Raw genomic sequence first — 14975 nt, forward strand, 5'->3', positions numbered from 1 at the left:
TCTGTTTTTGAATACAGAATATTATTAATAGTGTTACATTTACAATAAAAAAATCAGACTTACTTATTTTGCTCTTGCACTCTACAACTTCAGACTGCAAGTAGGAACCAATTCCAAAACGATTTGTGGCTGCAACTCTGAATACATATTCAGTACCTTCAGTGAGTCTAGTAAATTTGTACATTGTTCTTGTAACAGACTCAGAAACTGGTAGCCAGCCAGGACGATGAGCATCTCTTTGTTCCACTACGTAGCCACTGATTGTAGCTCCACCATCCATTAATGGCGCTTCCCAAGATATTGATACACTTGAGGCCTCAACTTCATCAATTATAATTGGTCCAGTAGGTGGTCCAGGTTTGTCTATTGTGAGAAATAATAATACAGAGTTTAATGTTAGATTATTATTGATATTTAGTCATATAAATGCTTTTAGAGTGATGTACAAAATACTCACCAAGAATAACAACTTTTATTACTTCAGTAACTGTTCCTGTTGCATTTTTAACTTCAAGAGTGTAATCTCCAGTGTCATTAATAGTAGTTTCACGAATAGTTAGTTTGGCTACTTTATTTACAGTTTCAATTTTGACTCGATCTACTTCTTTTATCTTAGATCCAGCAAAGGACCAGGAAACAGCTGGAGGTGGACGGCCATGTATTGGTATAGCCAGCTCAATTGGTCTTCCAGTTGGTACATGAACAGTTTTCTGTGGTATTCCAGCAAGATCAATTGAAGGAAGAACTAAACAGAGAGAAGTATATCACTGTAAGTTGTCTGCAAGAAATCATAGCCATACACAGAGTAAGGAAACATAAATATTTAACTTGTCTGCATACCTTTCTGATCTTGGACAGTTATTGCTGTTAAAATTTCACGAGGTTCAGATATTCCTTTCTGGTTTTGTGCTCTAACTCTGAACAAATACTGTTCTCCTTCATTCAGTGAAGTTATAGTATAGTCAAGTACACCTGGTTTCAGAGAAGAAACTTTCATCCATTTATCGGTACCAGCTCTACATGCTTCAATCACATAGCCTGTTAATCTGCTGCCACCATCATGAAGTGGTTTCTCCCAAGCAAGAGACACTGTTGATTTAGTAACATCAGTAACCTCAAGTTTCTGTGGCACCATTGGCACTTCAGAAACCAAAACAGCATCTGAAGTTTCACATGGTTCACCAATTCCATAAATGTTCTCTGGAAGTATTCTGAAGTAGTACATTAATCCTTCTGTGAGTCCAGTTATTCTATAAATGGTTTTATTACACTTTGTAGTGACTGTCTTAAATGCTCTCATAGCTGCTTCACGTCTCTCAATGATATAATTATTAACTGGTGCTCCACCATCTAGAATGGGTACATCCCAAGTAATTGTAGCTGAATCTCTGGATACCTCTTTGACTTTCACAACACCACATGGGCCTGGTGAATCTGGAAATCAAATACATATGTTTAGTGTTCAATAGTTCAGTTATTTGAAACATTGTAGTAGTTAATAGGCAGTATACATGCACATTTAAGTTTTTCTTACCATAAACTTTGACAACAACTGTTGCAGACTTCTTGCCTGATTGATTAACTGCCTCAATGATGTATTTTCCTGCATCATATCTGTTAACCTTTTCAACTACAAGTAAGGTGTAGCTATCAGTAATATCAATCATGGCACGGCTTGCAAGGTCAACACCTTCCTTCCTCCATGTTATTACTGGAGAAGGTCTTCCAGAAACAGAAACCATAAGACGTAGAGAGCCACCTGCTCTAACGGTAACAATCTTCTTGAGATCATCAGCAAGTTCAAGATCAGGGACTTCTGTTTATGTGATAACAGAAAAATGTAAGGTCAGTAGACTGTTAAAAGTACTGCTATAAATTAAACAGAGAAAAGAAAGATATCACCAAAGTACCTATTCGTTCAACTGGCTCAATTATACCAGATGCTTCGCTGAAGTCACTCATGCCATTAGCATTAACAGTTGCAACTCTGAAGATGTATTTGTGGTTTGCTTTCAGACCTGTCACAGTAAACTCTGGGTTTCTAAGAGTAGCAGTTGTGTGTGGTCTGTACCACTGTTCTGTTCCATCTTCTCGCATTTCTAGGACATAGCCCACAATGTCAGCACCTCCATCGTACAATGGCTTTGACCATGCCAAACTTATACTGGTCTTGGTAGTATCCTCTACTCGTGGAGTAGAAGGTGCAGCTGGTGTATCTAAGAAAAGAATTAAAACAGCAAGAGATCACTATTTTTGTATTTCATCAGTAACATTCATATACCATATTCCACTTCATATTAAAGTTTTGGTATAAAAATACAATAACATTTTTATTCACTCTAGTGCTTTAATAGATATATTGTAAGGTCTCTTGGGCAGGACCCTCTGTACTTCTTGTATGAGGTATTAGTTTTTTATGTTTCGTGTATAAACCTATGCATTGTACATCACTGTGGAATATGTTAATGCTTTATAAATATGTGTATATAATACAATAATAATGATAGATATACTCCCCACCTACTTTAAATTATGTTGCACAGAGAAATAATGAACAGAAAAATCATGCAATAGGTGGTCACATTCCAGTGAAACATGCCTAAAATGATCCATACCAGAATGCAGTAGACACTTACAGGTAGGTTCTTTGCAGAGGACATAAGGTGATGAATCACTTGGTTCACTGTTTCCAGCTGCATTGACTGCACTGACACGGAACTGGTATTCACTTCCTTCCAGTAAGCCTGTGATTTTAAGTCGTGTATCATAAATAGTATAGTCCTTGTTTACTCTTGTCCACCTCACACTCTTCTTCTCGCGTTTATCAACAATATAAGTACTGATTTCACTACCACCATCTGATTCAGGTTTAAGCCACTGAATAATAACATGGTCTTTGCTCACACCAATAACTTCAGGTTCACCAGGTGGTGATGGGATAGCTGTAAGAAATGAAGAACAGGATTTCAGAAACTGATGTACATGTACATAGATTAATTTTCTGGAGGCTGTAAACACCAACGTGCAAAGAATGAAAAATGTATACTTACTGAATGAATTTCTTGCAATTATAGCCTCTGTCTCGAGAGGTACACCAGGGCCATATTTATTGACTGCCCTCAAACGGAAAATGTACTCGTTGTTTTTGATTAGTCTTGTCACATTACATGAAAGTGTCTGGCACTCAGGTTCAACAATAACCCAATTGAGTCTACTGGTTTCACGTCTCTCAACAATGTAGTGGCTGATAGCTGAACCTCCATCTTCTTGAGGTGGTTTCCATGATAGAGTACACTTCTCATCTGTTATTCTGCTAATTGTAATTTTGTCAGCACAAGGGCCAGGTGAATCTACAATGCAAAAGATGGGACTTGTCAGTATTTTATATCACTGATTTTACAGAAAGATGGATGGGACTTGTCAGTATTGTATATCCCTGATCTTATGTAAATATACCATTAAATAATATGAATAATGAATAACACACTTACCAAGTACTTTGACAAGCACTGAAGCTGTTTTTGTTCCACTGGCATTCTTGACAGTTAAAGTGTATTTTCCTGTATCACTTCTGTCACAGAATTTAACTATTGCTACTGCCCGTTTGTTGGTATACTGAAGAGAAATCTTTTCACATAATTCCAGTTCTTTATCACCCTTAGACCAGAAAACTTTTGGTTCTGGTTTACCACCAATGGAGGCATCCAGGACAAGATCAGATCCAGCTCTTATTGTTACATCGCCTTGCAGTCTGCTGTCCAGTTCAGCTTTGGGTGGTGCTAGGGTAAAAACAAACACACATTTAGACTTAAATCTTTAGAGAAGTATCAGTTAAAGCAGGTGGTTTAAAATTCTTATATTAGCTTATATAATAGTTTGCACTTTTAAAAAGTAACAAATTACTCAATGCAGATTTAGTTTTTCCTCACAAATGAATAGAACTACTTTTGCTGGCATAATCAATAAAAAAAAACATTTACAAATATTCACTATTGTGTATTCCTCTAGTACTGCATAGGGCCCTTTGGTGTATTTAGGGGCATTGATCCCTTTTGTAGGAAATGACTATCTCTCAAGTATTAGGATCTATTATCATACATGTTACAATGGATATATCACAGGATGAGGTATAATATACATCGGAGACTACTTACAGTATTCATCTTTACAAGTTACGGCACCAGTAGATTGTGATGGTGCACTGATGACACCAGAAGCGTTTTTGGCAAGTACTCGGAACTCATAAGCCTCTCCCTCACTAAGAGCTGTAACAGTGAAGAAGTTTTCTGAAACAGTAGTATAGTTGCATTTAAGCCAGCGGCCATCTCCAGTCTCATTAAATGGTTTGCGTTCCACAATGTATCCAACAATCTTGCTGCCTCCATCATACAGTGGAGTAGACCAGCTAAGTGACACAGAGGATCTTGTAACATCTGTAACTTCTAGTTTTCCTGGAGGATCTAAACAACAGCAAATATATGGTGTTAATTAAATCTAAACAATTGTATGCATCACTTTTGTCTTGAATCATCTGTAGCCTTCTATTCAGTATATCAGGTACTGTAACTGATAATTGCATTTGTTAAGATAATTATCGATATGCTTTATATGTATTCTTAGACCTGCTTACATACATGCAAAGTGTAAAGGCATGCCATTATTTTAACAATCTGGTCAGGAATGAAAATCAGTATTTTAAGGCATTAAATAATTTTTTATTATAGTAATGTTGCCTTTTCTTTTAATTCTTTATCTCTAAATGCTAAAGACAATGTGATATTTGAATTAGTTTGCATATATACTTACCAACTGGGTTCTGAGACATTACAGGTCTTGAAGCTTCACTTGCTTTGCTCACACCTGCTGCATTAAGAGCATAAACTCTGAACTGGTACTCAAGGCCTTCTACTAATCCTGTGACCTTATAATTGCACTCAAAACATGGAAGTTTGTTGTCTTTCACCCATAATATAGTGTTTCTTTCTTTCCTTTCTATCCAGTATCCTGTAACTTTGCTGCCACCATCATGGTATGGCTCTTCCCAGCGGATGCCCATGGCATTGCTAGTAACAGAATATACTTCTGGTCTTGTTGGTGGACTTGGTGGCACTAAAAGAAACAATATAATATTAATGGAGATGTACTGTATAGTTGATTAAATTCAAATTATTTGTGATGTTAACAAAATATAGGAAATCATACAAACAAAAAATTCCTTACCAAATGGATGTTCAGCAACAATAGGTGAAGATTCAAGAGGTTTACTGACACCAAATCTGTTTTCAGCACTGACACGGAAGGTGTATTCCATGTATTTTACAAGGTGAGTAACCTTAATTTGTGTACGTTTCACACTGGAATTGACAAGCTGCCAAGCAGTTGTACCAGATTCACGTCTTTCAACAATGTAGTTGGTGATATCAGTTCCTCCATCATCTTCAGGTTCTGCCCATGTCAATACACATGACTCAGCAGATACAGAAGAAACTTCTATGGGTCCTGTGACTGACCCTGGTCTTCCAATCACTGTTACTGTAACAGTAAATGTCTTCACACCGGCAGTGTTCTCAAGGGTCAGATAATATCTTCCAGAGTCACCTCTCATGCTGTCTTTAACGGTTAGAGTTGTTCTTTCTTTTGTGGTCTTAATGCTAACTCTGTCTGTTTCCTTGAGTCTCATCTCTTCCAGTTTCCATGTTACCTTTGGCACTGGTCGGCCACTGATGGGTATATCAATTATGAAATTGCTTCCAGCTTTACAGGTGATGTGTTGTCTAGTAATACCACTTAAATCTGCAGTTGGCTCAATTTGAGGCTCTTTGATAATTACAGATGAGAATGCTTCTCTTGGTTCACTATAACCAGCATCATTCTTTGCACGGACACGGAATTCATATTCTGTATTTTCAGTAAGGTTATTAATTGTCAGAGTCAGAAGTTTTGTTTGACCAGCTTCAATCCAGTGATCTGATCCTTTTTGTTTCATTTCAATAAGATAGGAAGAGATGCGACTTCCACCGTCATGGTCAGGCTTAAGCCAAGCCAATGATACTGATGTCTTGCTTGTATCAATGATATCTAGTCTCTTTGGTGGTGCTGGCTCTTCAGTGGCTACAATAGGTTCTACAGTTTCGTATGGTTCACCTGCACCATATTCATTTTCTGCTGAAACTCTGAAGAAATATGGCAAACCTTCTCCAAGATCTGATACCTTAATGATCTGTCGAGTGCATTTTTCACTGACAACTTGCCAGCTGCGCCGGCTTGCTTCCCGTCTCTCCACTACATAATGGTGTATACGTGCACCTCCATCATGAAGTGGTGCATCCCACAGCAAGGTTATAGATCCTCTAGTTACATCCTTGAAAGTAATTGGGCCTGGTGGACCAGGAGAATCCAGGATTTTTACAGTGAATGTTATGGACTTGCTGCCACTATTGTTTTCTACAGTAAGAGTGTATTTGCCAGAATCATACCTGTTACAATCCTCCACAGTTAAAGTACTGAAAGAGTCTGTTGTATGAATATCAGCTCTCAGGCTAAGGTCAGAATCTGGTTTGGTCCAGGTTGCTGTGGGAGTAGGTTTTCCCTTGAAAGCAATGAACAGACGTATGCTTGCGCCAGCTCTAACAATGTGAGTTTGCTTGAAGTTGGCATCAATATCAATTTCAGGAGAAGTCAGTCTGTCTGCAGTTTCTATTGTGGCTGGCACTTCACAGCTGTCTCCTTTACCAGCACCATTGACTGCAGAAACTCTAAACTTGTATTCTTGTCCAGCTTCAAGATCAACAACAGTATACTTAGTAGCGACAACAACTTCTGCATTTACTTTGTGCCATTCACCAAGATCGGCTTTGCACATATCAATAACATATCCGATTATCTCCATGCCACCGTCAAAAGCAGGTTTTGTCCATTCTAAAGACACAGATGTTTTAGTTGTATCTGTTACTTTAACAATGCTTGGTGCACTTGGAGGGTTCACCGGCTCTTTACATTTTATAAGTCTTGATATTCCACTAGCCTCTCCAACACCACCTGCATTTTCAGCCATTACACGGAATTCATACTCATTTCCTTCAATCAGACCAGTTACTCTGAATCTTGTCTCTGTAATTGGTTTTTTGCTTGATACTTTTACCCAGCGCAGACTCTTTTTCTCTCGTCTTTCCAGAATGTAATGCCTTATTTCATTTCCACCATCAGATTTTGGCCTTGCCCATGTGAGGGTAATGCTATCTCCAAATACATGGGTAGAATCTGGTACACCAGGTGCATCTGGAACAGCTGTAAAACATAACAGAGAAATTAGTACTTATACCTTTTAAATGTATAATTTTAGCATTTTAAAACACCAGAACTTGTACTTACTGTATTGTATTTGTGCAAAAACTGCTTCCGAATCCAGAGGTTTGCCAGCACCAAACTTATTTGCTGCAGAAATGCGGAACTGGTATTCATTGCCTTTAATAAGTTTGCCAACAGTGTATGAACAGGCTTCACATTTGTCATCAACCAGCGCCCATGATAATCTGCTTGTCTCTCTCTTTTCAATAACATAATGAGTTATGGCAGCACAACCATCATTAGCAGGAGGCTCCCACCATAATGTTAACTTTTCTCCACTGATGTTGCTAAATCTTATAGGTCCACCAACTTGTCCAGGTGTAGCTGGAAAATAAACAAAAAAAGAACTTACTAAGAGGGATAAAGTTATACCTATGTCTTTCCATCAAGGGCCCAACATACAATGGCTAGAGATATGCTCTAAATGCTTTCATTTGTAAGTATGTAAAATATAAATGGAATTGATGCATTTTATTAGGATCTTTGGCAAAACAGCACTTATAAAGATTGTCATTTTCTTACCTTGCACTCTTATTGTCATATCTGCTTTTTTGGTGCCAGAAGAATTCTTTGCTTCCACACTATATACACCACGATGGTCACGAGTGGCATCTCTAACAAAGATACTGCTGTAACCAATTCCACCACTGACTTCAATGTTCATCTTCTTGTCAATTTCTTGCCCATCTTTGAGCCAAATCACTTGAGGTACTGGGCGTCCTTTAATCAATGCTTTAACCCTTATGCTCTCTCCAGCCTTGACCGTAAGACCTTCAAAGTGTTCAGGTCCAAACTCAATAGATGGAAAAACTGGAAAAAATAAATATGTAAAAATAAGTGTAGGAAAATATATTTTTTTCTGGGATCTCTGTTATATATTGTAACTCCTAGAATACAGGTTTTTATACTTCACCTGCATTTCTTCAAAATTAAATACAGATAACAGAAATATTTGCTAGTTACTTTAGACACTATTTAATCAGCAAATTGCAAATCAGTTTGAGCAGTTTGTTATAGGTATAAACAAAACAAAAAGCATTTTCTGGACTTTAAAAATGTTTCAGACACATATTGTTAAGTAAATAATTGTTTGCTTATTGTTTATTTATAGATAGAATACTCACTGCTTTCATCTCTGGTCAGAATATATCCAGAAGACTGGGAAGGTGGACTGATTGTTCCAACAGCATTTCTTGCAATTATTCTAAATTCATAGCGATCACCAGAGCTAAGTCCAGTAACTGTATACTGGCATTCAGAAACATCTGTAAAGTTGCATCTAAGCCAGCGATCCTTTCCTTGACGTTTTTCAATGCAGTAAGCCACAATTTTGCTGCCACCGTCGCGCAGAGGAGGGTTCCATTTAAGTGTGACAGTTTCCCTTGTGACATCAATGTAATCAGGAGTGCCAGGGGGATCTAAAACACAGTGTAAAAGTATTTGCATTAATTTTTATTAATCTAAATAGAAGAAAATTGGTTTATTGTAACAAAACTTACCAATTGGATTAGCAGCAAGTGTGAATTTGCTGGGTTCACTCACAGGGCTAAGGCCAGCACTATTTTCAGCAAGTGCACGGAACTGGTAGTCCAATCCCTCTATTAACCCTGTTATTCTGTATTCCCGATTAGAAATTGGTGAGGTGTTAACACGCTGCCACAGTATGCTGTTTCTTTCTTTCTTTTCAACATGGAATCCTGTGACTTCAGATCCTCCATCATATATTGGTGCATCCCATGAAATTGTCATTCCATCAGAAGTAACATTATAAACAACTGGCTTCCCCGGTGGGCCTGGTGGTCTAAACTGGTGTTTAGCAATGACATCTACAGAATTTAAAGGTGGGCTCACTCCATATCTGTTTTCAGCCTTAACCCTAAATTGGTATTCGATTCCTTTGACAAGATTTGAAACCTTGAAAGTAGTTCTGGCAACACTGGAGCATACCATCTTCCAGTTAGTTTGGGAAGTTTCACGCTTCTCTATGCTATAGGAAGTAATTTCTCCTCCTCCATTATCTTCTGGAGCATCCCAAGACATAATAATGCTATCAGCCTTGATTTCATCAAATCTAACTGGACCCTTTGGTTTAGATGGAGGACCAAGAGTTATGACAGTTATTGCATAGGACTTACGAGAAACTGAATTATCAAGAATCAATGTATACTTGCCACCATTTTCCTTTTTGACATTCTTGATATTTAGACTTAATTTTGATTCAGTTTTCTTAAATCTTACTTGTTCACTTTCTTTAAGAGGAATATTATCCTTGAACCAAGAAATAGTTGGTCTAGGTTTACCTTTGTAAGGTAGTTCTATGTGCACATTGTGCCCAATGCGCACAGTGATTTGGCCTCCGATTATTTCAGAAATGTCGGCTTCTGGTGTGATTACATGATCTTTAACTGTAATGGGTCCAATGGTTACCCAGTCACTTAAACCTTTTTCGTTTTTCGCTGCAACTCTGAAATCCATAACTGAAAGTTCCTTAAGTTTTGTGACTTCGTATTCACAAATCTTACTGACACCAGCATGAGACCATTCTTGCATATCTTTCAGTTTGCTTTCAATCACATATTCACTGACAATACTGCCACCATCATAGTCTGATTTGCTCCAAGAAAGTGTAACTGATGTTTTTGTAGAATCTTTCATTAATAGATCTCTTATGGGTCCAGGAACTTCAGATGCTTTCACAGGCTCTGCTGTTTCAGAGGGTTCTCCAAGTCCATTTTCATTTTCTGCAACAACTCGGAAAAAGTATGCAGTCTTCTCTGACAAACCGGTGATCTTAAATGATGTATTAGAACATTTAGTTGTAACAGCCGCCCAGGCTCTCTTGGTAGCATCACGCTTTTCAATAACATAGTTGGTCACTTCAGCTCCACCATTAATGAGAGGAGGTTCCCATACTAATGTCACAGTACCCCGTGAAATATTCTTCATTTGCAATTTCTGGCATTCAGATGGTGTATCAAGAACCTTGACAGTAACAAATGTTGATTTTTGTTGACCTACACCATTTTCTATTGTGAGCACATACTTCCCAGTGTCGTTACGGGTAACTTGGGGAATATCAACTAATGTTGAGGATTCTGTATTTTGTATACTGTATCTTGGGTCATTGCTAATATTTTTCTCTCCCTTTCTCCATGTTACACTTGGTGCTGGTCTTCCTTTGAATGGAATCATTATTTGCACATCTTCACCTGCCTTGGCTACTATAGAGGTTCTGAGAGCAACATCAAGATCAATCTCTGGTTCCTCTGTAAAAACAAGACAAAATAATACAGTTAAAAAAAGCAATAATTGCGATGCAAAACTTAAACTCATCTATACAATATTTAATGATTACCAAGTATGTCTTTAGCTTGTGCAGGCTCTGTCATCTCAATTGGTTCTCCTTTACCAGCACTGTTAACAGCAGACACACGGAAGAAGTAGTTCACACCAGTTTTAAGCAGAGAAACAACAAATTCAGTTGTTCTCACTTCTCCTTTAGTACTAACTACAGTCCATTCTTCTACACCTTCTTCCCTGGTTTCCACTACATAACTTGTAATAGAACTTCCTCCATCATAGACAGGCTTTGTCCAGTTAAGGGTTATTGATGATTTTGTGCTATCGACTATCTTGAGTTTGGTTGGTTGTCCAGGCTTATCTGCAGAAATAAGGTTTATATATAAAGTTAGAAATGTGAAAACATTTATAAATCATCAAAACATATATAAACACCAAAACTATATATAAAGGAAAATATTGTATGTATTACCTATTGGATCTGCAGCTTTGTAGTAGTCGGATGCATCAGAGAATGGACCTTGGCCGGCGGAATTAATAGCACAGACTCTGTACTGGTATTCACTTCCTTCAGTGAGCCCTATTACTTTTTGCCTTGTATCACGGATAGATTCCTTAATAACCTTAAACCATCGTAGGCTCTTCTTATCACGTTTCTCAAGGTAATATCCACTTATGTCACTGCCTCCATCAACAGTTGGTCTATTCCAAGTGACACTCATTGTATTCTTCGTTATCATTGCAACCTCGGGAACACTGGGTTGTCCAGGTGTTACTTTAAAAAAAAAAAAGTTAAAAATTAACATATAGACAAAAAGTAAAATGGATATGATTTAAGCTAGAGGTTTTTAAGCTTACCAAAGGCATTTTTTGCTATTACTGGCTCTGACTCCAAAGGATCTCCAATTCCATATTTGTTTACTCCTCTGACACGGAATATGTATTCATTTCCTTTAATTAATTTGGTAATAGTTATAAGACTCTCTTCATGCTTTTCTGACACCAAAGACCACACTATTCTACTTGTTTCACGTTTTTCCACAATGTAATGGGTGACAACTGCACCTCCATCATCAACTGGCGGCTCCCAACTGAAAGTGACCTTTTCAGCAGTGACTGTTTTAAACTGTATCAGACCTGCTGGTGGTCCAGGTTTGTCTATTGAAATAGAAAAAAAATAATGTGAGATTTTATAACAATGAACATCAACGTAATATCACATGTATTGCTTATTTATCAACAATGCTAAGTTTATTTAAATATAAAACATACCAAGCATTTGTACTCTGATGCTTGCTGAGGCAGCACCCATTGCGTTCTTTAATCTTAGTTCATAATGGCCGCTGTTGATTCTGGAAGCATCCTTAATAAGGATAGAAGCAAACTCAGTAGTATTTTCAACTGACACTTGTGCACTGGTTTCTATTTCCTTTCCGTTCTTGAACCATTCAATTGTGGGTAATGGTTTTCCTGATATACCGACTTTTAATTTTACTGAGGCTCCAGCCTTAAACTTGACAACATCTGTATATTCCGGTGGTAGGTCAATTTGAGGTGCACCTATATATATATAAATATAAAAGACAATATAGTGAAGAGAAAGCAGCATTTTACCTATATTATCAATTTTACATATACCAATTGGTGATATGATGACCATTCCTGCTAGTGCATCAATCATTTTACACAGATGACATTTAGCTTGCACTGCTTAATTAAAAATACTTTTTCTTGTAAGCAACCTGCAGCTACAATAAAAAATTGTAATTAGGCTTACAAATGTACACTCTAGATGGCTCTTGGTTTCTGAAGACCACAAATGAGTGGTGTTTTCTCTATTACAGAGTTGCCACAATAATACACTGATTTTTAAATCTAGTAATTTACATATTTGTTTGATTTGAATGCTATTCAATTCAATGAAAGCAATAGTGTGGAAACTCCCCCTTTTGGTAACGACAGTCTATTGGAAAAAAGTTAGCGACATGTTACTATCACACTAATAGTGTTCTGGAATTAGATGCATAAGCAAGTGGCACAGGAAGTGTTTTTCCTGCCTGCCAAAAAATACCTGTTTTGGCCTGTCATGCTCTACATTAACTTGATTGGAATATGGCTATCACCAAAATGTGTGCAATTAGCCAAATGTATTATTTTTAATTATATTGTCCTACATTTTTGTAGATCAAAATAAAATAAATATATATATATATATATATATATATATATATATATATATACACACATATATTTTTTTTAACATTTATTTAGCCTTTTAAAGGGTTTATTAAAAGACAACATACTTACCATAAGTGTCAACACAAGTGACAGGTCCTGCAACATCTGATGGGTTACTAATGGAACCAACAGCATTTTTAGCAAAAACACGGAATTCATATTGGGAGCTTTGGGTTAGGCCAGATACAGTGAACTGTGTCTCAATAACATTAGTGAAGCTGGCTTTTGTCCACCTGCCATTTGGAAGATCCCGTTTTTCCACAATATATCCAGTGATTTTGCTACCTCCATCATATGCAGGTTTCTGCCAGGCCAAGCTAACTGAAGCCTTTGAAATATCAGTGACATGGACATTCCTTGGGGGTTCTGTAGGAAAAGAAAAGTATATAATTAACTGAGAAATCCTTTTATTATATGTATAATAGTTTCAGTAAAAAAAACAATGAAATACGAAAAAATAATCATTTTTTGATGCCATAATTAATTCTGAAAATTGTGATTACATACCACATGCATCAATGGCAAGAACAGGCTCAGAAGGATGACTTGCTTTTCCAATACCAGCAGCATTTTCAGCAAATACTCTAAATTCATAGATTAATCCAGCACTGATGTTGGTAACCTTGAGATGACTTGTGCGTATAATTGTCTTGTTTGCTTTCTGCCATAATATGCTATTCCTATCCTTCATTTCAAGATGGTATCCAATTACAGCATTGCCACCATTTGATACAGGTTCATGCCAACCTACAGTTATACTTTCTCGTGTAACCATGTTCACCCATGGAGTTGATGGTGGGCCAGGTATCGCTAAAAAAGAGAATCAGATAAGATAAGAAAATGTAAAAAAACAGACAATAAAAACATCTTCAAGCAAGCCAAAAGTAGATCTAATATTCAACTTACTGTATGGAAGTTTGACTGTCACACATTGGGAATCTATGTGATCACTGATGCCAAAGCGATTTTCAGCTTTGATGCGGAATTGGTATTCCTCTCCTTTTGTGAGCTTCATTACTCTTGTTGTATTTCTAGCAACTGTTGATGAAACTTCAGACCAAGCTGCAGTGCTTGTTTCTCTCTTCAGGACAATGTAGTTGGTGACTTGGCTTCCACCATCATAAGAAGGAGCCTCCCACTGGAGTGTTACACTGTCTTCCGTGACATCACTGATAATTACAGGACCAACTGGAGGACCAGGTCTGTCTAAAACTACAATATTGATATTGGCTTTAGTTGTTCCACTGGAGTTTGATGCAGTAAGCTCATATTTTCCAGCATCAGAAGCAACACTTTCTTTGAGATTAATTATAACGCTTTCTGCTGTGGATTCAGTGTTAAATCTCAGAGTGGATTTTACTAGAAGGCCATCCCTAGATAAGGTTAATTTAGGTTGAGGTTTGCCAGAAATAGGTATCTCCACTTTAAGGTTTGATCCTGCTCTTACATAAACTGTGCTGTTTGGATAACCTTTCATGTCAATTTCAGGTGATTCTGAAAAACACAATATAATATCTCAGGTTACAAACTGCAACATGATATCAAAGTTACCAACAGAGAGAAAAAGTACAATACAGATTTTTAGTCAGCTTACCAAGTTTTTCTTTAACAGTGACAGGGAGAAGAAGTTCTTTGGGATCGCTGAGACCAGCTTGATTTTCAGCAAATACTCTGAAGAAGTAGTCAACATTTTCTTTCAGACCACGTATAACATGATGTGTTGACTTAACTACTGCACACTTGGTCCACTTTTGCTGTCCTTTTTCAAGTGCTTCAATAAGATAGCCCATAATTTTGCTTCCTCCATCATGATCAGGTTTCATCCAAGAAAGGGAAACGCTGTCTTTGGTCACATTTGTCACTCCAAGTTTTTCTGGTGGACTAGGTCTCTCTGTAGAGTAAATGCATTGTTTAACACAATAAAAACATTGGTAGATAAAAATTAAAAAGTAATATTTTTTTAAAAAAGGGATTGGGATGTAAATAATATTTTTTGTAAAACATCATTATTAGATGTTTATTTAAGGTTTCAATATTATGAAAATGGACACATGCCTATTTGATGTTTACTTAATGCTTCAATATTATGA

The 14975-nt window shown here is 37.1% G+C and overlaps 1 protein-coding gene across 3 annotated transcripts in view; it reads right to left on the reverse strand.

Moving 5' to 3' along the window:
• The window catches only part of LOC108701391 (titin), a 234891-nt gene that overhangs the window by 14129 nt on the left and 205787 nt on the right, over window positions 1-14975 (reverse strand). For all 3 annotated transcript variants that reach the window (XM_041576219.1, XM_041576221.1, XM_041576220.1), the window contains 23 exons: window positions 14480-14776; window positions 13792-14379; window positions 13393-13695; window positions 12955-13251; window positions 11920-12207; window positions 11506-11805; window positions 11120-11422; window positions 10703-11008; window positions 8847-10613; window positions 8472-8765; window positions 7870-8157; window positions 7372-7671; window positions 5221-7287; window positions 4807-5109; window positions 4155-4460; window positions 3492-3779; window positions 3051-3350; window positions 2637-2942; window positions 1911-2216; window positions 1535-1816; window positions 841-1434; window positions 458-745; window positions 64-363 (listed from right to left, as the gene is read on the reverse strand). In XM_041576219.1, coding sequence (XP_041432153.1) covers window positions 64-363; window positions 458-745; window positions 841-1434; window positions 1535-1816; window positions 1911-2216; window positions 2637-2942; window positions 3051-3350; window positions 3492-3779; window positions 4155-4460; window positions 4807-5109; window positions 5221-7287; window positions 7372-7671; window positions 7870-8157; window positions 8472-8765; window positions 8847-10613; window positions 10703-11008; window positions 11120-11422; window positions 11506-11805; window positions 11920-12207; window positions 12955-13251; window positions 13393-13695; window positions 13792-14379; window positions 14480-14776 — 10671 coding nt within the window. The remainder of the gene's footprint in view (window positions 1-63; window positions 364-457; window positions 746-840; window positions 1435-1534; window positions 1817-1910; window positions 2217-2636; window positions 2943-3050; window positions 3351-3491; window positions 3780-4154; window positions 4461-4806; window positions 5110-5220; window positions 7288-7371; window positions 7672-7869; window positions 8158-8471; window positions 8766-8846; window positions 10614-10702; window positions 11009-11119; window positions 11423-11505; window positions 11806-11919; window positions 12208-12954; window positions 13252-13392; window positions 13696-13791; window positions 14380-14479; window positions 14777-14975) is intronic.

This window comes from Xenopus laevis, chromosome 9_10L (genome assembly GCF_017654675.1).
Source record: "Xenopus laevis strain J_2021 chromosome 9_10L, Xenopus_laevis_v10.1, whole genome shotgun sequence".
NCBI lineage: Eukaryota > Metazoa > Chordata > Amphibia > Anura > Pipidae > Xenopus > Xenopus laevis.